The sequence below is a fragment of the Phyllobates terribilis genome, unplaced genomic scaffold, assembly GCF_046119375.1.
Source record: "Phyllobates terribilis strain yellow unplaced genomic scaffold, ASM4611937v1 Scaffold_47__1_contigs__length_9908305, whole genome shotgun sequence".
NCBI lineage: Eukaryota > Metazoa > Chordata > Amphibia > Anura > Dendrobatidae > Phyllobates > Phyllobates terribilis.
The window spans coordinates 6,751,952-6,778,117 of NW_027362807.1; the positions used below are offsets into that span (position 1 = coordinate 6,751,952).

General features: G+C 42.0%; 1 protein-coding gene and 1 pseudogene across 1 annotated transcript; one reads left to right on the forward strand and one right to left on the reverse strand.

The window, feature by feature from the left end:
* LOC141191570 (uncharacterized) overlaps positions 1–26,166 on the forward strand; it is a 773,803-nt pseudogene that overhangs the window by 92,973 nt on the left and 654,664 nt on the right.
* On the reverse strand, positions 1,474–7,153 carry LOC141191562 (uncharacterized). Its single transcript, XM_073661490.1, has 6 exons — positions 6,966–7,153; positions 6,657–6,836; positions 6,452–6,575; positions 6,271–6,368; positions 5,982–6,072; positions 1,474–2,914 (listed from the first exon to the last, which is right to left on the reverse strand). The coding sequence occupies exons 1-6, from the start codon at positions 7,041–7,043 to the stop codon at positions 1,908–1,910; spliced, it is 1,578 nt and encodes a 525-aa protein (XP_073517591.1). The 5' UTR covers positions 7,044–7,153; the 3' UTR covers positions 1,474–1,907.

Consider the following 26,166-nt stretch of genomic DNA (forward strand, 5'->3'; position numbering starts at 1 on the left):
GATGCATGCTACCCAGCGGGATTTCAACGATACAAAAAAGGTCCAGACATTTCCGACACGACCAGCGATTTCACAGCAGGGGCCTGGTCGCTGCTACGTGTCACACTTAACGAGATCGCTACTGAGATCGTTGTTGCGTCACAGAACTTGTGACTCAGCAGCGATCTCGCTAGCAATCTCGTTTAGTGTGACGGTGCCTTTAGTCATAAATTTTATCAGTGACCCGAGACATCTCTTCCCTGAGTGCCTCATTTTCATCTACCAAGGCATTGATCATTCTGGCATATTCTTCCATCTTGTTTTCAATGTGGGAAGTGCGATCCCCAATGGAAGTAATCTCCCCTTTCATCTCCTGCAACATTGCCTGCATATACTCCCTCATGGAGGAGCGAATTGCAGCCAGAAAATCTTGCATATCTGCCCTTGTCATTGGAGCTGTGGGCTTATTATCCCTGCTGCTGTGTCTCAGTCTCTGCTTCCCTTCCCCCCGAGCTTCTAGAGGAGTGTGAATAGGCTGAAGGGGAAGCCGGCGCCATCTTACTCACTGTTCTTGTTGTTTGTCCCCTCTGGAAGAAAGCCTCCAATCTCGCCGGGGATCCTCTTTTCTGGGACCTTGTCATCATGGGCCCTGGGTGTTCCGCCGCCACCGGGTGTTAGGTAAGAGGCTGTAGGACAATGCTGTGTGCTGCTTTGTGCTGGTTTAATCCTGGCTGGCTGGAGCTATGCAATTAAGCTGCTGCCACCTTGTCTTGCAGGCCACACCCACTTGACAAACAATTCTATAAGTATTTACAGTTTCGGCATTAATTTAATGCACAATCAAGATGGACTCCCTTTTGGGTAGAAAATAATACTTTTGTTAAGTTGGTATTAGAGAAGGGAAATCCTAAGGGTCGTATTTCTGATATTCACTGAGTCCTTCTTGATAATTATTTAAAAATATTTCCTTCTCCAGCTAGACAAAAATGGATGGAGATATAGGTCCAATTTCTGAGGATCAATGGGGAGAGGTATTAGAACTGGTACCCCAATTATCTTTACATGAGGCTCAGAGATTTCCCCAGATCATATTAATACATAGGAAATATAAGACGCCTAGATTCCTATGTAACATAGGATACCGGACTGAATGTCCAAGATGTAACATGGATGCTGCGGGCCTATTACATCCGCTATGGGAATGCCGGAAGTTAGGTAACTACTGGAAAGGAGTTCTGTCTATTATAAAGAGGGTATATAAAATAGATATTCAACCAGACCCAAAAAATGCCTATTAGGTATATTAGAGGATGATATGGAATTTGACCCAATTTCAATAGGGATTTCACATATTTTATTTCAAGCTAGGAAACATATTGCATCCAAATGGATTAACCCCTCACCTCCAGAAATTAGTGAACTCAAAAGTAGGATAAATAATATTATCAGATTAGAAAAAGGGTATGTAAAAAACAAAACTCAATGAATAAATTTGAGAAAATATGGGGCTTATGGTTGGATAAACCTGGAATGCCATCAAGGGGGTTATTGTTGGAGAGACAATGACTTATGGGGGAAGGGGGGTATTGGCGAGGTCTAATGTTTCATTGTAATGTGTATTGGAATTCCTTAACATGTGGTATGGGTAATATAGCACACCTATATGTGTATAGGATTATAATGTTTATTACAATATTATGGTTATATAAGATTTCAAGAATGTGAAATGTTAATTGTAAGATATATTAACTGCAAGTTATCAGACGGTAATGGGGAAGCTGAAAGGATATATAGGAGAGATGCATATGTGATCCCTATGGTATGTTATTTTATTTTACTATTGTATGAACTGTTTTTTTGTTTTGTAAAAACAAAAAAAAAACACTAATGAAAAAAATTTCAAATGTATTGGATTAAAAAGAAAAAGTTTAGGAAAAAGGCTCCTCCCCTGTGTGGATTCTCTGGTGATTAACCAAAGCTGATTTCTGGTTAAAACATTTCCCACATTCTAAACATGAAAAAGGCTTCTCCCCTGTGTGAGTTCTCTGGTGATTAACCAAAGTTGATTTATGATTAAAACATTTCCCACATTCTAAACATGAAAAAGGCTTCTCCCCTGTGTGAGTTCTCTGATGTGTAACAAGAGATGATTTACCTGTAAAACTCTTTCTACATTCTGAACACGAAAAAGGCTTCTCCCCTGTGTGAGTTCTTTGGTGATTAACAAGATTTGATTTCTGGTTAAAACATTTCCCACATTCTGAACAGGAAAAGGGCTTCTCCCCTGTGTGAATTATCTGGTGCTTAACCAAAGCTGATTTAAGGTTAAAACATTTCCCACATTCTGAACATGAAAAAGGCTTCTCCCCTGTGTGAGTTCTCTGATGCCTAGTCAAAACTGATTTTTGGTTAAAACATTTCCCACATTCTGAACATGAAAAAGGCTTCTCGCCTGTGTGAGTTCTCTGGTGACGAAGAAGATCTGATTTCTGGTTACAACATTTCCCACATAATGAACATGAAAAAGGTTTCTCCCCTGTGTGGTTTCTCTGGTGATTAACAAAAACTGATTTCTGGTTAAAATATTTTCCACTTTTGGAATAAAAAAATCTATTCTCCATTGTGTGTATTTTTTGATGTTTAAGAATAGACTTTTTGATGGTAAAACTGTTTCCATTTTCTGAATGTGAAAATGGCTTCTTTTCTTTAGGAGCAGTTTGTTTTTTAATGCTTATTTTGTGACTTTGATTTTCCTGAGTAGTCGGTAATGAATCAGAAGACAGGACCTGTTTCAAATGATCAGATGACAGATCTTTGCTGTGAAGGGATGATGGCATGTCTGGAGTAATGGTATTCACTTCAATTGTATCCTGTGGAATCTCAAGATCATTTGATTTAAAAATCTCCTGTCCATCTGATCTCCTGGTACAGTCATCTGCCAGGAAAAAAAACAATTATTAATTTTGAATAAAATATCCTTGAAATTTATATTTTTTAACATTTCTACTTAAAATGTCTAAACAAACATCCCTGGGCTACATGCTAATCCAGGAAAATGAAGGGATATATGCTCAAGTTTAAAAATCAATTTTATTAGACACAAATCGAAACAATAGAGGATTTTAAATATTCCTCTATTTTTTAGATTTGTGTAATAAAATTGATTTTTAAACTTGAGCATATATCCCTTCATTTCCCTGGATTAGCATGTACCTCAGGGATGTGTGTGTGTTTAGATTGATTTAGAAGTGGTATGCAATCTTAATATATTTTTCAGTGGGATTCTTGTGTTAATTGTACTTAAAATCTCTGTAGAAATGGGAAGTTATTGACAGAATGACAGTTCACAGTCTAATAGAAAACTTCATAGGATGAACCAGTAGAGCGTGGTGTCCAACTGTTTGTTCATTCTGCCTCAAAAAAAAGGAATAAGAAGCCATCAAAAAATGTTATGTAGGCAAAAATTATACCAATGAAAACTTCTACTCATCTCACAAAAAACAAGGCCCCACTCAAGTCAAACAGAAGTTTCCACATTATTAGATTCTCAAAGGCTCTTTAGAATCAACATGGCTTCCATAAACCAATCCAGCAAAATCCGCTCTTTCGAAGTCAAATCCCCCCCTCGCTTCTGCACCTAACAACATTTGGCATCCATGTTTTTGGCAATACTATAGTGAGAAGATCCGACTTAATTTACAGTGTGTGTCTCCTGGAGCACAATCTGGGCACTATGTGTTTGGTAAAAAAATAGCCAATGTGCAATTTTTAATCTCCAACATCCACTGCGTGCTAATTTTCAGAAAGTGCCTATGGAGTCAAAATAATCAAAACTCCTATAGATTAATTCACTGAGGGTGATAATTTCCAAAATGGAGTCACTTTATGGGGATTTCTACTGCTCTGGTTTTCTGACATTTTGTTATATTAGGGCTTCTGCAAATGGTGTGTCCCATCTCCTCTGGGATCTGCTCCTGCGATGTCTGCTTCTGTCACCAGGAGCCGCCTTATTCATCCTGTAGGTGGCACTGGTGATGGAGGAGACGTCAGAACCAGAAGCTCTGGGCGACGCTCTGTCCAGCCACTAAGATTAGGGTGCCTGTGACCTCTAGTACCATTCTGTCTGGCAGTATGGGTCTGTGTGCTGTCCAGCTGGAGTAATCTGCTCCCTACTTCAACCAATTGGAAAGCTCCACACCCTACTAAAGCTGGAAGCATATTGCTGGAAGCTGCCAGATACAGCCTTGTTCTCCTCTGGTTCAGTCCTCTGTGCTCGGCTCCCGGCTTGTGTATTTGTTTTCTGCTGTGATCCCGGCCCGTTTACCGACTACTCTTGTGTCTTTTGATTTTGTATTTTCTCTGCCCTCCTGGTTCTGACCCGGCTACCTGACTATTCTTCCTGCAATCTCACTCCACAGAACAGCAGGTAACACCATGGCCCAAGCCTAGGGGTCTCTGTGTAAGTCCAGATCCATGTAGTGGGGTTAAATAAGTGATGAGCAAGACAATCCCTGGGATCTAGAAAACAGAGTAGATAGCGCCAAGGCTGTTCGTGGTAGCCATCTTTTGAGCTTCCAGGTGATCATGAATAGTGCCCCCAATACATTGTGTCTGCAAACTATTCCAGCAAGATCTGCATTCAAATAGTTAAATGTCGCTCCTTCCCTTCTTAACCTGCCATGTGCCCAGACAGTAGGATACAACCGTATATAGGGTATTGTCGGATTCAAGAGAAGTTGGAAAATAATTTGTAAGGTACATTTGTTTCCCATTATCATTTGTGAAGAATTCCAAAGTTATCACCAAATAAAGTGACACGTTAGATTAGAAAAATGGGACCTGATTAACAACACAAAACTGGCTGCGGGAAGGGCTTAAATCAGAATATTTTGGGCACCAACTACTGTAGTCAAAAACTGACTATAGACAATAACACATCTACTGAAATGATCAAACTCAGCAGTCTTCATCAGTAATAAATGAGTAACTAGTGGTGAAACCTCTCTGGGGTAATTGGAGTATGGGGCTCGGTGGCTCTTGGCAATCTAAACTATCATGAGGGACAATATTTTCTGTCAGATGAGTGCCAAGAAGAAATATTAGACGTTCAAATGGAACTTTTTATAATAGTGCAGAGATGAGGGGTCTTAAATTTAGATCTCGGACATTTTGAAAAAGCAATGGAGATCTTTTTTCAAAGACTACCAGGGTGTTAGAGTCTCACATAAGTGAGACAGGCCGATCCCACCACAACCTGTAAAAAAAAAATATTTTTTTTTATTCTATGTTAGATCCCCAACAACAACGTATGTTTGGGGAGAGACCTCCAACACTAAACTGGAGTTTAGAGAAAGTATTAGCGCCCCCATTTCAGGAGAGATTGTGCAGTAATCTGAATTTCTTAGGATGAAAACATAATGGAATTTATGACGTGGAGTGAATCCATGAAACCAGGGCTGGAGCCAACACATCTCCTGCAGGCGTGAATAAATGTATATTACAGCCATCAGCCCCGCACAGCTTAGAGATATATCATGGCACAGGAGTAATGTTTTCTGTGTAGTTTATCACAATCCTGTTTGAAGTTAGATTTAAAATAAAGTTGAGATAAAAGGAAACTCTGTTGTTATTGCATCATTACCCTCCACTTTCTCTTACAGGTCCATCATAATATTTTTCTTCAAGTGATTTTCTCACTTGTCAGCACTTTCTACGTACGCTGTCATTTGGCTTTATAGTTTACAGATCTGGGCAGGTAACGGTCAGCGTCTCCTAATCCCAGGGGGTGGGTGGATCCTCCAGGTTGTAAGTTCTACAGAAAAGGGCTTTCACAATTCACAAAGTCATTTGAACATTTTCAGATGGTGGCGAATGTTATGCTCTAGCGGCAAAATGCTGATCACACGATTGTGATACGGCCGGACTACACCACCGATAAAGCAGCCACAGCCGGTGACTGAGAAGAATCTGTGACTTCTCTGCATTTAGTGGTCACTACTCACCTGGGTAGTCATATGTAGGAATCTCCTCTTTACACCGCTCATCACCCCTCACATATGTCTCTGTAGTATTAATATGGGTCAGATCTTCACCCTGAAACAAATATTGTAAAAGTCACAGACAGATGGAGAAGTCCCATCTATGATCAGCTCTAATCTTGCCATCTCCACCGTTCTCATTACACAAGTATAAAACACATAATACTGGTGGATAAAACGAGACTGAACACAAGACCTTCACAGCCGTCTACACATCATAGGGGAGATCTCATGACACCTTCCCTCCATCTACCTGATGATCCTGAGGAACATTGGGATCTTCTGGTTTACAGTCCTGTGGAAGAAGAGGACGAGGACATCTCTCTGGTGTTGTCCTCTTACTGGATAGATCTGGAGGAAACACATACAAGGACTGAATTCATTTTTTACATACAGATAATTATAGGCCGTGTGTATTTAGTCCTGTCTATTACCTGATGATGTGTGGGGCTGGGGAACCTCCATCATGACGTCCTTGTACAGATCTTTGTGTCCTTCTAAATACTCCCACTCCTCCATGGAGAAATAGACAGCGACATCCTGACACCTTATAGGAACCTGACACATACAATGATACCGTCATCCCCAAATCCCTTAATAGTGTACTGTATAATGTCCCAGCATTCCCAGCAGTGTCACCTCTCCAGTCAGCAGCTCAAACATCTTGTAGGTGAGTTCTAGGATCTTCTGGTCATTGATGTCCTCATGTATGAAGGGGTGAGGTGGAGGCCCCGTGATTGGGCTCAGGGGTCTTCTCCATTCCTCAGACATAGGGTCCTGACAGCGCTCACTAGAGGTCTTCTTCACTACTGTGTAATCCTGATAATGGAGAAACACCTTAATAAATCTCAGTACAGACATTTCCAGAGTCCTCACCTCTCCAGTTCTGTCCACCTGTTATTCCCATAGATAAGAATGATGTAATGTGACATCATCAGAATCTCTCACCTCTCCAGTAAGCCGGAAGAGGATCTCTAGGGTGAGGTGTAATATCCTCTCCGCCATCTTGTGTCTGTCCATATCCATCCTTGATGGGTAAAATCAGGAAAATTCTCTTCTATAAAAGATCTGAGAGGATCCGAAATTGTAGAGAATGAGAAGAAGATGAGCCTATGTAACATCATAAATACCCTGTGTAATAATACAATTACTGGAGATAATAAGGGGAAACATATGAGGAGATTTATTATTTTACAGTATTTAGTTTTCTTCTTTACATCTAGTAATAAAACCTATATATTTTAGGCCACAGACAACAAGCAGTTTCTTCCTTGGAGTCTGTAGCTGAATACGTTTCTCACAGACTCATCTTCCATAAAGCTAATTCTCGTCTCATTTACCGACACTGGAATCGGCATTAGCAATACTGCAGGAGATATTCATTACACGTGACATGAGAAATAACTACTTAATGATGAGGACGACATCTTCATCTTCTACTACGGCTCTACAAACATATTTGGCCAGAGTCCGTCACTGACTACATCACCACCGGTCGTCTATATGAATGTTTCCCATCTTTCCTAGTCTGTAATCTTCTATCTCGTTAGATCTCATGTCTCATTCACACATAGAAGTTTGAGGCATTTAGAAAACCTTTTTTGTTTTCACAAACACCTCGGACAGAAATGATTTGATACTAAAGTCTCCATGTATAGTGTTTTATGGAGTTTATTTCTGGCCTTAGGCTTTCCTATATTGCAAGAAAAACACCAGAAAAAAAACAGATATTAAAATGTTTCAAAAGAAAATTGGTATCAACAATTCTTGTAAAAAGAAAAAATCATGCAAAAAGACATTTTCTTATTTTTTAATACGTTAAACATTTAAGAAAAACAAAAAACCTCTTTTGGGCACCAGAACATAGATGTACACTGCAGGGATGGCACAAGTGCGGCGGAAACACAAACCCTGGCAGTTTAACCACTTGCTGCTGACAAAAACAAACATGGCATCTAAGAAGGTTTGGTAGAGTTTTGCTGAAAGTCTCTTCTCCCCCAAGGTCTTGATAATATGGGGACGTCTAGTTACAACGATACCATGGTAGTTTAACCACTTGCTACTGTCAAAAGCAAACATGGCATCTAATAAGGTTTGACAGAGTTGGGCTAAATGCCCCTCCTTCCCCAAGTACTCGATTGTTTGGGGCTACTTAGTTACTATAATACTTAAATGCCTAATAATGGTGTCTGGGCCTGCAATGTACAAAAGTCTATTAGGTCGGGCCTTTTACAAGGTCAAACCTGGCCTAAACAAGTTAGATAACAGAGTGTCTGACAAAATGTTCTCTTGAGAAAAAGTTAGTGTGAGAGAAGTTCCATGGGAAGAGAAAGAAAGAAAGAATGTATGTTATGCAAGGAGTGATAATAACATGATTTTAAAGGAAGCAGACAAAATGGAGTTGCTCTAGCATGAGTATGAATATGTCCTTTACACTTTTAACGCCCCCATACACATTAGACTAAAGTTGCATGAAAGCACTGATTTCGGGGGTTTGGTCGACTATATAATGTATTTGGGGGCCTCCGGATAGATGATGCCAGGGCAGAGAAGGATCTGGCATCCTGAATTTTAGAGGCTAATCCGTTTGTTCTTCCTGTAGATAATCTTCCACTAGAGGAGTCTGGAGGTGACTCTCTCATACAGATCACAGGAAAGCTGGAATATTTGTATGTATGGGGGAGTCAGGAGAGATAGCCGTCTGCCAAATGACCGTTCAGCCAACACTTATCTCATGTGTACGGGGCCGTTAGTATTACACTGACAGGCAGTGATAATACACGGCACTACAGTAGTACAGTGCATTATCTGAGCAATCAGAGGCTTGTATGTTGTATGATCGCACTAATGGGAGTTGTTTAAAAAAAGTTTTAAAAAAAAGTTTAACATGAAAAAAAATAGATCAGTTTTAGCAACAAGAAAAATCGGTCACTATACAGACTCACTGCACAATATTGGTTGAGTCACGTCCATAACAACTTTACTATACTCTGTTATCCTATAGACATCCTATACACAGTGGAGTAGACTGAAATCACAGATCCCAATATAAAACATAAATATAACCATATATACATAACCCGGACCAGATGGTATGGAGATGAATGAGGGAGGCCAAAGTCCAAAAATAACTTTACTTTACAAGAACTTGATATACATCAGATAGCAGGCACAACACTTCATGGATGCTTCTTCTGTATTATGCAGAGTCAAGAAGCCGTTACACGTGTCGGTACTTAACTTTTGTTACAAGCTACAAGAGTCCAGAAAATCATTATAAGTAGGCCAAACATCCCCTGTGGGGACTATACGGGTAACCTCAGCTCCCAGTTGATTTGGGAGTACCGTTTATAAGGCTGTGTGCCCACGTAGCGTTTTTCAAGCGTTTTTGATGCGGAATTTCCGCAGCGGAAACGCTTGTAAAACGCTTGGTAACCCGCACCCCATGGTCCCCAATGGGATTCCGCAAGTTCTATGCACATGCTGCGGATTTTTCCGCAGCGTTTATGCTGCGTTCAAAAATCCGCAGCATGTCATTTAATTTTGCGTTTCCGCAAGCAGAATTGCCTTTGTCCAATGCATAAAAAACGCAAGGCAATTCCGCATGTGGAAAACGCATGATAAACGCGCGAAAAATGCGCGATAAACGAGTGCGGAATTCCGCATGCGTTTTTCCGGGAGAGGACTTGCAGAAATGAAGCAGAAATTTTCTGCTTCATAAATGCAACGTGGGCACATAGCCTCAGAGATATACAGTACAGACCAAAAGTTTGGACACACCTTCTCATTTAAAGATTTTTCTGTATTTTCATGACTATGAAAATTGTACGTTCACACTGAAGGCATCAAAACTATGAATTAACACATGTGGAATTATATACTTAACACAAAAGTGTGAAACAACTAAAAATATGTCTTATATTCTCGGTTCTTCAAAGTAGCCACCTTTTGCTTTGATGACTGCTTTGCACACTCTTGGCATTCTCTTCATGAGCTTCAAGAGGTAGTCAGCGGAAATGGTCTTCCAATAATCGTGAAGGAGTTTCCAGAGATGCTTAGCACTTGTTGGCCCTTTTGCCTTCACTCTGCAGTCCAGCCCACCCCAAACCATCTCAATTGGGTTTAGGTCTGGTGACTGTGGAGGCCAGGTCATCTGGCGTAGCACCCCATCACTCTCCTTCTTGGTCAAATAGCCCTTACACAGCCTGGAGGTGTGTTTGGGGTCATTGTCCTGTTGAAAAATAAAGGATGGTCCAACTAAACGCAAATCGAATGGAATAGCATCCCGCTGCAAGATGCTGTGGTAGCCATGCTGGTTCAGTATGCCTTCAATTTTGAATAAATCCCCAACAGTGTCACCAGCAAAGCGCCCCCACACCATCACACCTCCTTCTCCATGCTTCCCGGTGGGAACCAGGCATGTAGAGTCCATCCGTTCACCTTTTCTGCGTCGCACAAAGACATGGTGGTTGGAACCAAAGATCTCAAATTTGGACTCATCAGACCAAAGCACAGATTTCCACTGGTCTAATGTCCATTCCTTGTGTTCTTTAGCCCAAACAAGTCTCTTCTGCTTGTTGCCTGTCCTTAGCAGTGGTTTCCTAGCAGCTATTTTAGCATGAAGGCCTGCTGCACAAAGTCTCCTCTTAACAGTTGTTGTAGAGATGTGTCTGCTGCTAGAACTCTGTGTGGCATTGACCTGGTTTCTAATCTAAGCTGCTGTTAACCTGCGATTTCTGAGGCTGGTCACTCGGATAAACTTATCCTCAGAAGCAGAGGTGATTCTTGGTCTTCCTTTCCTGGGGCGGCCCTCATGTGAGCCAGTTTCTTTGTAGCACTTGATGTTTTTTGCAACTGCACTTGGGGACACTTTCAAAGTTTTCCAAATTTTTCGGAGTGACTGACCTTCATTTCTTAAAGTAATGATGGCCACTCGTTTTTCTTTACTTAGTTGCTTTTTTCTTGCCATAATACAAATTCTAACAGTCTATTCAGTAGGACTATCAGCTGTGTATCCACCAGACTTCTGCACAACACAACTGATGGTCCCAACCCCATTTATAAGGCAAGAAATCCCACTTACTAAACCTGACAGGGCACACCTGTGAAGTGAAAACCATTTCCGTTGACTACCTCTTGAAGCTCATGAAGAGAATGCCAAGAGTGTGCAAAGCAGTCATCAAAGCAAAAGGTGACTACTTTGAAGAACCTAGAATATAAGACATATTTTCAGTTGTTTCACACTTTTTTGTTAAGGATATAATTCCACATGTGTTAATTCATAGTTTTGATTCCTTCAGTGTGAATGTACAATTTTCATAGTCATGAAAATACAGAAAAATCTTTAAATGAGGTGTGTCCAAATTTTTGGTCTGTACTGTATATATATATATATACAGTACAGACCAAAAGTTTGGACACACCTTCTCATTTAAAGATTTTTCTGTATTTTCTTCACTATGAATATTGTACATTCACACTGAAGGCATCAAAACTATGAATTAACACATGTGGAATTATATACTTAACAAAAAAGTGTGAAACAACTGAAAATATGTCTTATATTCTAGGTTCTTCAAAGTAGCCACCTTTTGCTTTGATGACTGCTTTGCACACTCTTGATGGTGTGTCCAAACTTTTGGTCTGTACTGCATATACAACACTGCGGCAAGGACAGTGCACGCACACTCAGCTCTGCTACATATGCACATTTATATGTTATATAATAATATATAATAATAATAATTTTTATTTATATAGCGCCAACATATTCCGCAGCAAACTTTTGGTCTGTACTGTATATATATATATATATATATATATATATATATATACACATACATACATACATACACATATACATACACACACACACTGTGGCTGGTGGGGGGAGCGGCAGCGTAGCGGGGCACAGGAGGCAGGAGCCACCTACTGTAGATTACACTGTGCTCGCTGCTAAAGAAAATGAATATTCGCTGCTTCCCACACCCATGGATGAGGGGAGCAGTGAATATTCATTCTCCTTAATTGCTCTCACAATGTTGCCGCAGCACGGCTACTGCTGCGGCTCGGCGGTCACGTGTTCTTCGTAGGAGAACTCATGTCCCAGTTTGGCGACACTGTAGCTTCCTCTCCAGAAATTGTTAGCTTAAATTCTGTTAGTCTAAGATAAGGAATCGTCCATATCATTTCCCTTCCGCTGACATCCCCACTATCATCATGGGTCACTTCAACATCCCCATTGACACTTCCCTCTCATCTGCCTCTAAGCTTCTATCTCTCACTTCCTCTTTCGGCCTCGCTCAATGGTCCTCCACAGACACACACAAAGATGTCCACACTCTGGACCTCATCTTCACCCGCCTCTGTTCCCTATCTAACCTCTCTAACTCACCTCTCCTTCTTTCTGACCACAACCTACTTACATTCTCTTCCCTCTCCTCTCGAGGTGCTCAATCCCCACTCCACAAACCTGCACACCCTCAATCTTAAACACCTTGATCTACATTCACTTTCCGAGTCTCTTCTCCCTCTTGCAAACATAAGTTCCTTACACAATGCAGATGCTGCCGCTTTATATAACACCACTATATCTGCATCTCCCAAATCGGCTTCCCCTCTCAGACATAGCAAAGCTCACAAAATTAACAGGCAACCCTGGCACAGCAGCCTGACTAAAGAACTGAGGAGGGCTTCCAGAGTTGCTGCGCAGAGATGGAAAAGATCCCACTCCAAAGAGCACTTAATTGCACTACTTTCAAGTCCACACTCACTGCAGCAAAGCAAACATACTGCTCATCTCTCATAGCTTCCCTGTCTCACAACCCTACAAAGCTATTCAACACTTTCAATTCTCTCCTCCATCCCCCAGCACATTCTTCCTCTCCAATCATCTCAGCTGAAGACTTTGCCTCATTCTTCAAGCAGAAGATTGATAACATCAGAGAAAGCTTTGGCCGACAACCCCCACAGCCCCTGCTCATATCTACTCAGTCCTCCTCCTCCAAAACCAGCTTCTCTGCCATCACGGAAGATCAGCTTTCCGCTCTACTCTCAAGATCACATCTCACCACAATGACTGCTCATTCTCCCTAGTCCCGCAAGCTTGCTGCCCCAGGGTAACCTTGGACTCTGATCTCTCCTTCAAACCACATATCCAAACCCTTTCCACTTCCTGCCGACTCCAACTCAAAAATATTTCCCGGATCAGTACATTCCTTACTTAATAATCTGCAAAAACCATAGTCCATGCCCTCATCATCTCCCGCCTCGACTACTGCAACCTCCTGCTCTGTGTGGCCTCTGTTCTAACACTCTCGCACCTCTCCAATTTATACTAAACTCTGCTGCCTGACTAATCCACCTGTTACCTCGCTATTCGCTAGCCTCTCCCCTCTGTCAATCCCTTCACTGGCTCCCCATTACCCAGAGACTGCAGTACAAAGCCCTACCCATGACATACAAAGCCATCCACAACCAGTCTCCTCCATACATCTGTGACCTAGTCTCCCGGTACTTACCTACACACAACCTTCAATCCTCACAAGATCTCCTTCTCTACTCCACTCTATGCTCTTTGTCTCTGTTTTGCTCTCGCCTTGGAATCCGGATTCCCACTGCTATTATATCTTTGTTTTCCTTCAGAACGTACCATCTGATGTCTACCTTTGGGCACACAACACCATATCAATTCAAGTCACCAGGTAGACCAAAAATTGGTATTTCTCACTTAATTTTCCCTATCTGACTCATCACCAGGAAATTGTTCTCCTGTATGCCCATGTAGCTCAGAATGAGGCTCCTACAAAGTATAATGGCTCCCACACAGTATGATGGCCCCCACAGCCCCTCAGAGTATTATGGCCACGTTATATAGATGATGTTTTGTTTATTTGGCAGGGCTCCACGTCGCAACTTGACAAATTCCTCCACCATCTTAATGATAATAAATTCAACATCAAATTAACCTATAAATATAGTCAGTCTCACATTGACTTCCTCGACCTATCCATTATCAGAACAGAGAGTGGCAGATTAGGTACAGATATTTTCCGTAAAGAGACCTCTACAAATTCTCTACTGCTGCATTTTACGTCATCTCACCCCCCAAAACTTAAAAGTTCTATTCCCATCGGACAATATCTAAGAGTTTGTCGTATCTGCTCGAGCGAAGATTGTTTTGATCTTCAGGCACGAGATCTCTCTAAAAGATTTCTCAACAGAGGCTATAAAACTAACGACATTAATAAGGCATACATGAGAGCAAAAGATTCAAACAGACAGAGTCTTTTGACCGGGAATCCCAACAAGGCAAGAAAATCATTAGTAAATATGATTCCCAGATTTATTAGTACGTTTAATAACAACTGGATTGACATTAAGAACATACTTACCAAACATTGGCCAATATTATTGACCGATAAAGACCTAAAAAGTCAGCTTCCTACCCGTCCAGCTGTGACGTGGCGGAAATCCAACACGCTAGGTGACTTACTAATTAATAGTCACTACATACCACCAAAGAATACCCTTTTGACTGGACAAAAAGGTCCTCCATGGGGTAGCTCTTCATGTGGCAGATGCTCGATATGTAAATTTGTTCCCAAAGCATCACATTTTCTTGACTCTAGCGGAGATAAGTCATTTCGTATCGTCCACCATATTACATGTAATACTGAAGTGGTTGTCTATCACCTTACCTGCCCTTGCGGCTTGATTTATATAGGTATGACTACAAGAGCCCTTAAAACACGGATTCAGGAACATATCGGAGACATTAATAATGCTCTGGTATGCACTGATCCAACATCCCTTAAAACAATACCTAGACATTTCTTGGAAAAACAAAGGCAAACCTCAAGGCCTAACTGTTCGAGGTATTGATCATATACATATGGGAATCAGGGGAGGTAATGTCAAAAAGAAACTACTTCAGAGAGAGACTCGGTGGATCGTTACATTAGATACTACCTCCCCCAAAGGATTGAATGATATGGTCAGTTTCAAGTCTTTTTTGTAAAATGCTGCGCTGTTTTTAATGGGACATCCTTCTTTCTCTTTTCAATATCCCCATCGTTCGGTTCATTCTTTAGTCTTTTAGCATTATCTTACTTTTTCTTTTTGACTGTTTATGCTATCCAGATCTGTTTTGTTGCTATTGCATGGAGATATGCTGGCCTGTCTATCCTACGGGATCCATGATCTCGGGAGAATTTACCATGAACAAATATTACAACCTATCCACTCCTTATGAATAAACACAGAACACGTTGAGTCTTAGGGTATGTGCACACGATGCAGAAATGAAGCAGAAAATTTCTGCATCATTTCTGCATCTCCCTGGCAGAAAAAACGCATGCAGATTTGCATGCGTTTTTCCTGCAGAATACATGCGGATCCACATGCAGATTCACATGCGTTTCCGCATGCAGATTGACAGGCGCTTTCCAGGCGATTTTAGCATCACCTGGAAAGTGCTTGACAATTAGGTCACACTGTATAAATCCATGCAAACAGCATGGATTTATATAGTGTGACCCGAGAGAGTGTATATACTTACCTCCGATGGCCCGCGCTGTCCTGCTCACTCCGTTCTCCCGGCAACTTTGAATTGAAAGACCTGCCGACGTCAGCGTCACGTGACCCGTCACATGACTCTGACGTCAGCGCAGGTCCTACAACTCACTGCAAGTGCCGGGAACAAAGCACGAGCGCTGCGCGGGCCGACAGATGGTAAGTATATATATATTTTTTATTTTATTCTTGTTTTTACAGCTTTTTTAATGGTACCTGGGTGTGGATGAGACTCTCCTCCACACTCGGGTACCATCCGCACATTAGAACGCACCAATTACGCAAGTACAGATGCAGTCTTGCGGAATTGGCGCGTTCTAATGCAAGTCAATGGCGGCGAAAACGCCGCGTTTCCGCAAAATTAAATGACATGCTGCGGATTTTTGAGCGCAGCGTTTACGCTGCGGAAAAATCCGCATCATGGGCACAGCACATGCGGATTTCAATTGGGGAACATTGCTTCCCTTCTACCATGCGTTTTTCATGCGTTTCCGCGGCGTTTACGCAACTGCAAAAACGCCGCGGAAACGCATGAAATACGCATCGTGTGAACTCAGCCTTATGGATGACGTTCCACATCCCGGGATACCTCATTGAACCCTTGGACTTGAAGGAGAATTTACTTTGATGTACTTTAATCTGCCTCCTCTTGATTTATTGCAAGTGTCCTAATGTAAAAATATTAATATTGATTTTGTTTCTGTACACTTGCTTTATTTATTATACAAGACTACTGTTCTTCACTTCTTTTTCCCAGTCCATATTTTTCTTTCATTCCCTCCTCATTTCCCCTCCTTCTTCTATCTTTTCCTCCTCTTTCTCAGGTCTTTCTCCCCCCCCCCCCCCAGCCTCCTCTTTTCTCTCTCCCTCCCCTTCTTTTCTTTCTCTCTCCTCCTTCTATTTTATTATTGGCCACCTATTCTGTGGCCTTTTTTGTTTTTGTATATGCACTGATGGATGTATTATCTAAGTAATTTTGTTTATTATAGATACCTGTGTATATAAGGCTGGACGTATTCATGGGTGTTCTTGATGTATGACACTTATAATCTATACAAGTATTATCCATGTAAAATGCATACCTCTACACCTCGTGTAATATATATCCATTTATTTTCCCCCTCTCACTTACTTAATGACTTCTATTCTCTATTATTCATCCCCCTTTTTTCATGTCTCCCTGCTTTTGTATCTGCAGCGCTTCATGGCACAGTGAGGTGGCCACTCCGTGTGTCCATGCAGCGCTGCATCATGCATAATAGCTTGGATCTGTATATAGTCTATCTCTTAGCATACTCCCTTGTATTACCACTCACCGCTCTGACATGAACTTCCGCCCCAGTGACGTTCAAGGCAGGACGCGTCGCCGCAGCAACAGAGAGGATTCCTCTCATCAGCTGTGTACAGCGTGCGTGCCTGGCCGCGTCATCACTGGGGGCGGGGCTTCTATGACGCGAGCGACTCTGATTGGCCAGTTCTCCTATAAAGGATGTCCCCTCACCTCACGACAGCCACGCCTCCTGACGAAGCCACTCCCAGGGCGAAACACGCGTCGAGGCTGTTCCACATCCCCCTCAGCTCTCCAGGACACGCTGCTTTATCACTTTTCATATGGCACAAGGTAATTGATTTTTCATAGAGCCGCGGCTCCAGACTAGACAGCAATACTATATCAATAACGCTATCGATTCATTAACACTTATGTATCACCGGTGTACATTTTTTATGCTACCTATCTAATGCTATTTGTTTAATGCTCTTACCCATATATTACTGCTATATGATCTGATGTATGCTGCCATATGTCCACATATCAATATTATTATCTTGTATACCATGCTTTATACCTTACTGCTATTACTAGTGTGGACATAGATTGATATGATCCTTCCATTATCCTTTAAATAGCAGCTAGTACGCATACCTGGCTTACCTTCCATGCTGGTTTAGGGATGTTAGTCTCCTGGCAGGATTTTATTCTTTAAAACCTGCCCCTATAGTTTACCTACCATCTCTTCTTCTTCCCTTCTCTTATATTGTGAATTATGATGTAATTTTTACAATTTCTAATAAAATTGATATTTTTGGAATAAAATCCCTCTTTTGTCCTTTTGGGGTCCACTAACACGTGGATTGGGATATAGACTACTAGGGCGATCATTCCCTCCCACATAGCCTATTTTGGGGAAAGGGGTGGTTATCAGTTTTTCTATTATGGCCACAATAGCCTGCTAAACAAAATGAGGACACGCACTCAATATGGAGGCCATTAAAGTCCATCAAAGCACTTAACACAGTTTAATGGCCCCCAGCAGCCGCCCACTCTGTATGAGAGCCCCAACAGCCCTTCACTTAATATGATGCCACCATAATTCCTGATATTAAGAAAAAAAAACACACACACACTACTCAACCAACCCCGTTCCCGGGTGCACTGTCCGGTCTGTGCAGTGTGAGTACTGAGGCTCCATACTACAGGTGTGATGTAGTGACATCATTGTGCCTGCAGTGCACAGAGACTCCGATTCACAGGCGAATGCTGAATGATGAATCAGTGAGCTTTCGACTTCCTGATTCATTATCCTATTCAATGGTATTACTGTCACAGGAATGTGGATGTAGCTGAAATTTTGATGATTGGGAAGGAGAGGGTGCCCATTGCTGACCCGCACCGAGCCCTCTCAATTCACAGGCATTATAGTGGCCACATGGGCTGCCACTATGGATGATATGCCCCTGCCTATCCAACTATTGTGTGGTAAATATCTTATAGGTTCTGGGTTCATTAGTATCTGCGCCAAGAATGGTGCTGAGTTTTTATTAATTGCCATGGGGTAGTCGGTGAGATGGGTGGTACAAAATTGTGTGTCTAATGGGTAGTACTGTGGGAAACCCTCCGCCCCCAAATTAAAATATATGCACTAAAAACTGGACTAACATATATATACTTAAAACTACAAGCTGAATGGCTTACCCTATCCTGTACCTAAACAAAGCTGTTACAGCCTAAGTGCGGAGTTTGGCACCCTAAGAGACGACAATGGCATCCCCACACACCGGTGGCTGTCCCTCAGAAGCCCTAGATAACCCTGATACATAACCCTAATACATATATATATATATAAAAAAATACACTGATACATTAAATAGGACCACGTATGTCTCAAGGTATATGTAAAGGAAAGGGTATGGTACTCTTCAGAGAATGTTTCAATAATCCGCCTCAACGCGTTTCCCCAACAGGTTCATCAGGAGACTTGATTCAGGGATGTTAATTCATGATGTTCAGCATAGTGTGCCTAATAGCCAGGTGTCCAGACTAGGAGAACCATTCCCTTTCCTAGAAGTGAATTGTCATAGGATATACAGAATGGAGTCTGTCTACAATAATGTACTGCGCTTGAGCTTCTTCTCATGCGCGAGAGGTCCAATAATGTCCATCTCCTACTGTGCATGTCCGGAAGTGACATGCTATAAAGTTTAATGGCGGATAAACTGATTGCTGCCACGCTACTCGTACCCTTCACTGCGCATGACCGTAGTTATGCATTCCACGCCGGAGAGCATCTAGGGTAATTTTTGGCGATTGTGCATGTCCGGACGTGTGTTCCATGCCGGAGCGCATATTGAATCTGGATTGCATTCCTCCCATATAGAAAAGTCCTTTCTCTGAGATCAGCGTCATGGGAGACTAAAAACAAGTATTGCACATCCTCCCATCAGGCAATAGGCATGTAGATCTACTTTATCACTACATAAAATATGGGATGGTGGCCCACAGTATATTCCTAAATGGTCAAATTTGACCCCTATTACATAATTTGATATATACAATGATCACCGCACTTGTTAATTACTAAATAGTATATGTGGGATATAACTGATAAGAAATAATTCTGATATAGAGGCTCAGATATCTTGATGAAGTACAACAATATGTGAACCCGATTCACAGGGAACTGAGTAGAAATGGGTAGAGTATAAAATCCAAAAATGTAATTCAGAATATGGATGTATTCACACAAAACAGGCATAGGAAATTTGCTCATCGAGTCCCTTAGGGGCTTGTGGATCCAATCTGGAAATCCACTCACTTTCCTTTTTGAGGATACATGTATTGTGATCACCTCCTCTCACATTGGGTTTAACCACCTCAATGATGCAAAAGGAGATGTTTCCGGTTTCACCTCGATGTACACTGTTCATGAGTCTCACTAATTGGGGTATCCTGACCATGGCATAAAATTACCCAAATGCCCCCTCCCCCACCCTCCTCCTAGACTGCCTCTTGGTCGTTCATACATAATCTAGGGGACAGGTGCATGTGGCCACATATAAAAGTCCTGAGGTTTTACAGCTGGAATAATCCCTCTGGAAAAAGATTTTACCTGTAGAGGAACTTGAGAAAGATTTACATGGTCTCATCCAATTACATGTACAACTTTCTCCACATCTAAAGAAACCGCAGACTCTTCAATCCAGCTAAGTCCACTTGGGTGCAGGTTTTTATAGAAACTATGCACTAAACGGACCCTAATTGACCGACCCTTTCTGAAAGTTATTGTGGGAGTAGATCCCACAGCACCCTCAGGTCCAGGGTTTTCTCAGGATATTAAAGATATGGTCACTCTGATTCTCGTAAGTTCCTATTACTCGTGTTATCCCATCTTTTTCTTGCTCTCTTGGTTAGGTATGGAGGAGTGTCTGTCTCTCCTGATTTTCTGCAAATAATCGTGTGAAATCCAAAATCTACTGTAGGTACCTTTTTCCATGAATCTGGTGTTCATGTCTATTGCCTGTATGTTAAAATTTGTGACATTAGAGCAGTCTCTTCTCAACAGTAAAAATTGGCCCTTGGATATTGCTTTTTTTTAAGGAGGATGGGGTGGTGACTATCCCACTACAATAGTTTATTAGTGCTTCTAGGTTTATGGTAGATGAGTGTCCCTAGGGTCCCATCCCCTTCATTCTTGATTAGTACATCCAGGAAAGGCAACTGGTAATATTTAACCCCTTTCTGACGTATGACCTAATAGTACGTCTTGGTGACCTGGGCCTATTAGACCAATGACGTACTATTAGGTCATACGGCAATCGCGCCCGCACACAAGCAGTGCGGGGCGATCGCCGACGGGTGTCAGCTGATAGTACCAGGTGTCAGCTGTGACAATGTGCAGGGAGTGGTCCCGCACCGTTTCCGGCACATTAACCCCCTCAATGCTGCGATCGAAGTCGATCGCAGCATTGCGGTGGCAAGGGGAGGTGATCGGGATACTCACCTCCTCTTCCGGCCTCCAGCGCTGTCTGCCGTGGCTTCCCGGATGTTGCCATGATGACCCGATGTCGTCATGACAACATCCGGGTCACCAGACAGCAGGAAGATTCTTTGGTCATGCGCAGTGCATGACAAAAGAATCTTCTCCCTGTGCAGCACTGACAGCCTGTATAACACAGGAATGGTGCTGCATTCCTGTGCTATACAGGCAATCAGAATAAAAAAAGTGAAAGTCCCAGAGTGGGACACAGAATAAAAGTCCACAAAGTGTTAAAAAATTTAAAAAAAAAAAAAAATAAAATTTTTGTAAAAATATTATAAAAACAATAATCCACCAAAATAAAAATATAATGTACCCATTAATAAATATTATGGAAAAAAAACAAAACAATAAAAGTACACATATTTAGTATCGCCGCGTCCGGAACAACCTGACGTATAAAACTGTCCAACTACTTAACTCCTTCAGTGAGCACGGTAAAAAAAAATAATAAAAAAAAAGAAGCAAAAAACAATGCTTTATCATCATACCGCCAAACAAAAAATGAAATAACACGCGATCAAAAAGACGAATATAAATAAAAATTGTACCACTGAAAACATCATCTTTTCCCGCAAAAAACAAGCTGCCATACAGCTCCATCAGCCGAAAAATAAAAAAGTTATAGCTCACAGAATAAAGCGATGCAAAAAAATATTTTTTTCTATAAAATAGCTTTTATTGTGTAAAAGCGCCAAAACATAGAAAAACAATATAAATGTGGTACCGCTGTAAACGTACTGACCCGAAGAATAAAGCTGCCTTATCAATTTTACCACACGCGGAACAGCATAAAAAAAAAACCCATAAAAAAATTCTGGAATTGCTGTGTTTTGTTTATTCTGCCTCCCAAAAATCGGAATAGAAAGCGATCAAAAATTGTCAAGTGCCTGAAAATGGTACCAATAAAACATCAAATCATCCCCCAAAAAACAAGCTGTCACATGACTGTTGGCCAAAATATGGAAAAGAGTAGTTACTTACCGGTAACGAAATTTCTCGGAAACCATGACGGCACCACGGAGAGAGGGGATCCGCCCTTCAAGGACAGGAAACCTACAGATAAAAAGGGCGGCACCTCTCTCCCGCATCAGTTGGTTTACAGAGCACCGAGAGGACCGCCAGGTTAGTAACACCAGATATGGCATTTTTATTTATATATTATATATATGTATTTTTTTTTTTTTTTTTTTTTTTTTTTAGACACACCCTGTGACTAAACAAGCAGGTAGTAATGATTGTGCACACCCATGTGTAAGAAAAAAGGGGAGGGAATGTACAGGTGCCGTCATGGGTTCCGAGAAATTTCGTTACCGGTAAGTAACTACTCTTTCTCTTTCCCCATGACGGCACCACGGAGAGATTGCAGAGCAGTGAAGATTAGGGAGGGACCACCTCTTCCAGAACCCTTCTGCCAAAGGTAAGATCTGAAGACGATGTTAGATCCAGCCGGTAGTGTTTAAAGAACGTGGAGGGAGAAGACCAGGTCGCCGCTCTACATATCTGTTCGATTGTAGCTCCGGCCTTCTCCGCCCAGGAGGTTGCCACTGCCCTCGTCGAGTGAGCCCTTAGGCCTGCTGGCGCTGTTTCCCCGCTTGAGGAATAAGCCAGGGAAATGGCTTCCCTTATCCACCTTGCCAGGGTTCCTTTGGAAGCTTTCTGTCCCTTCCGAGATCCCTGGAAGCACACAAACAGAGCCCTGTCCTTCCTACACTCCCGTGTGGCCTCTAAATATTGCATAATGCACCTCCTGACGTCCAAAGTGTGAAGGACCTCTTCCCCCTTGTTTTTTGGGGCTGCGCAGAAGGAAGGGAGGGTAACTTCCTGTGACCTGTGAAAAAGGGATCCCACCTTAGGCAGGTACGCAGGGTCGGTCCTAAGCGTCACTCTGTCGTCTAGAATCTGCGTAAAGGGGGGTCCAGCGGATAGTGCTTGGATGTCACTAATGCGGCGAGCCGAGGTGAGGGCTACCAGAAGGGACGTTTTAAGGGACAAGATTTTAAGGGACGCTTCCCCTAGTGGTTCAAAGGGACCTCTGGTCAGAGCTGAAAGAACAAGATTTAAATCCCACGGAGGAGCCTTCCGGGAGGGGATGGGCCTGGATCTATGAGATGCCCTGATGAACCTGGAGACCCATCTACCCCTTGCCAGGTTGCAGTTATACAGGACTCCCAGAGCTGCCACCTGAACCTTCAGCGTGCTCGTGGCCAACCCCAGCTCCAACCCCCTCTGAAGGAACTCCAGGATGGTAACCACGGGGGCCTCCCCCACTATATCCGTACCTGCAAAGGAAAGGAATTTCTTCCAAGTCTTCCCGTAGAGCCTAGTAGTTACAGGTTTCTCCGTAAGTCCCTGACAAGGACAGGAAACCAACTGATGCGGGAGAGAGGTGCCGCCCTTTTTATCTGTAGGTTTCCTGTCCTTGAAGGCCGGATCCCCTCTCTCCGTGGTGCCGTCATGGGGAAAGAGAAAATTATAGCTCTCAAAATATGGTGATGCAAAAACTAGATTTTACCAAAAGATGCGTCTTTTAGTGTGTGACAGCTGTCCATCATAAAAACCCGATATGATTCTGGTATCTCTGTAATCACACCGACCCGAAGAATAAAGTAGTCTAATCACTTATACTGCACGAGGAACGGCGTAAAAAATAAACTCTAGGGTTGGGCTAGGGATTTTTTTCAAAAGTTAAAAAAAAAAGATGACGATATGGCGACTAGTGTTAAGCACAAGTGCTCGCTACTTGAGTTTGCATCGGGAGCTCGGGTATGCAATGAGTATCGCAAGTGCTCAAGTGACATGCTCGAGTCTCTGCCTCATATGCTTCATGGCCAAAAAACCTTGCGGGGATTGCCTGCTATGCACGAGCGATCCCCGCATGTTTTTTTTTGGGGTGTCTAATAACCATGAAACATGCGAGCGGGGACTCGAGCATGTCACTCGAGCACGCACGATACATGGTGCATACCCGTGTACCTGATGTAGACTCAAGTAGCGAGCACTTGCGCTCAAGACTAATGACAACTTATGCAATATGATGACCTAATGTTGTCAAATTCTGTGTCGTACCTCTGGGTTCAAAATGTTCACTTTACCCCTTGATAAAATCCTTGAGGGGCGTAGTTTCCAAAATGGGGTCACGTGTGGGGGGGTTTCCACTGTTTAGGCACATCAGGGGCTCTCCAAATGTGACATGGCGTCCGCTCTCCATTCCAGCCATTTTGCGTTCAAAAAGTCACACAATGCTCCTTCCCTTCTGAACTCTGCCGTGCGCCCAAACACTGTATTTTCCCCACCTATGGGGTATTGGCGTACTCAGGAGAAATTGCACAACAGTTTTTGGGGTCCATTTTCTCCTCTTACCTTTGTGAAAATAAAAAAATTGGGGCTAAAACATTTTTGTGGAAAAAGTTAGATTTTTTTTATTTTCACAGCTCCATGTTATAAACTTCTCCAAAGCACTTGGGGGTTCAGGGTGCTCACCACACATCTAGATGAGTTCCCTGAGGGGTCTAGTTTCCAAAATGGTGTCACTTGTGGGTTTTTTCCACTGTTTAGGCACATCAGGGGCACATCCGCTAAGTATTCAAGTAAATTTTACATTCAAAAAGTCAGATGGCGGTATCTGCGTGCTCAGGAGGAATTGTAGAACAAATTGCATGGTGCAATTTCTCCTGTTACCCTTATGAAAATGCAAAATTGGGGGCTGAAAAACATTTTTGTGGGAAAAATGTGAAAATTTTATTTTTACGGCTCAATGTTCTAAATTTCTGTGAAGCACCTGGGGGTTTAAGGTGCTCACCACACATCTACATAAGTTCCCTGAGGGGTCTAGTTTCCAAAATGGTGTCACTTGTGGGGGGTTTCCACTGTTTAGGCACATCAGGGGCTCTCCAAACGCAACATGGCGTCTGCTAATTATTCAAGCAAATTTTACATTCAAAAAGTCAAATGGCGCTCCTTCCCTTCTGAGCTCTGCTGTGTGTCCAAACAGTGTTTTTTCCCCACATATGGGGTATTTGCGTGCTCAGGGCAAATTGCACAACAAATTTTGGGGTCCATTTTTTCCTGTTACCTCTGCGAAAATAAAAAAATGGGTCTAAAGTAACATTTTTGTGAAAAAAGTTAAATGTTCATTTTTTTCTTCCACATTCCAAAAAATTCCTGTGAAGCACCTGAAAGGTTAATAAGGTTCTTGAATGTGGTTTTGAGCACCTTGAGGGGTGTAGTTTTTAGAATGGTGTCACTTTTGGGTATTTTCTGTCATAAAGACCCCTCAAAGTGAATTCAAATGTGATGTGGTCCCTAAAAAAGTGATTTTGTAAATTTTGTTGGAAAAATGAGAAATCAATGGTCATCTTTTAACCCTTATAGCTCCCTAATAAAAAAAAATGTTGGTTCCAAAACTGTGCTGATGTAAAGTAGACATGTGGGAAATGAAATGTTATTTATTAACTATTTTGTGTGACATATATCTCTGATGTAAGGGCATAAAATTTTAAATTTTGAAAATTGCAAAATTTTCAAAATTTTCGCCAAATTTCCGTTTTTTTTTTACAAATAAATGCAAGTGATATCGAAGAAATTTTACCACTATCATGAAGTACAATATGTCACGAAAAAACAATCTCAGAATCAGGGGGATCCGTTGAAGCATTCCAAAGTAATTACCTCATAAAGTGACAGTGGTCAGAATTGTAAAAATTGGCCAGGTCATTAACGTGCAAACCACCCTCGGGGGTAAAGAGGTTAAACTCTGATATAAATCTCAGGCCCACTCTACGGATATTGAGTTCCCTGACAAATTCAAGAAACTTTACCAGATGATAAAAATGTCGTCAATATATCTATACTAAGCCCCAAGATATGGTTGCCACCACTTATGATCATCTATGAATATTGTGTTTTCCTCCCACCAGCCCAGAAATAGGTTAGCATACGAGGGGGCACAGTGGCTCCCCATCGCAGTACCCCTGAGCTGGTGGAAGTACTTCCTGTCAAAAAGAAAGAAGTTATTATGAGCAAGAGTGAATTTTAGAAGATCCTCCATAAAGTCATTATGTCTGCTATACTCTACTGATCTCGATTTCAAGAAACATCTTACTCCTCTGATACCATCCTCATGCGGTATAATACTGTACAAAGACTAGACATCTAGTAAGGCCTGCTCCCCTACATGCATGTATACATTATTATTATTATTTATTATTATAGCGCCATTTATTCCATGGCGCTTTACATGTGAAAAGGGGTATACATAG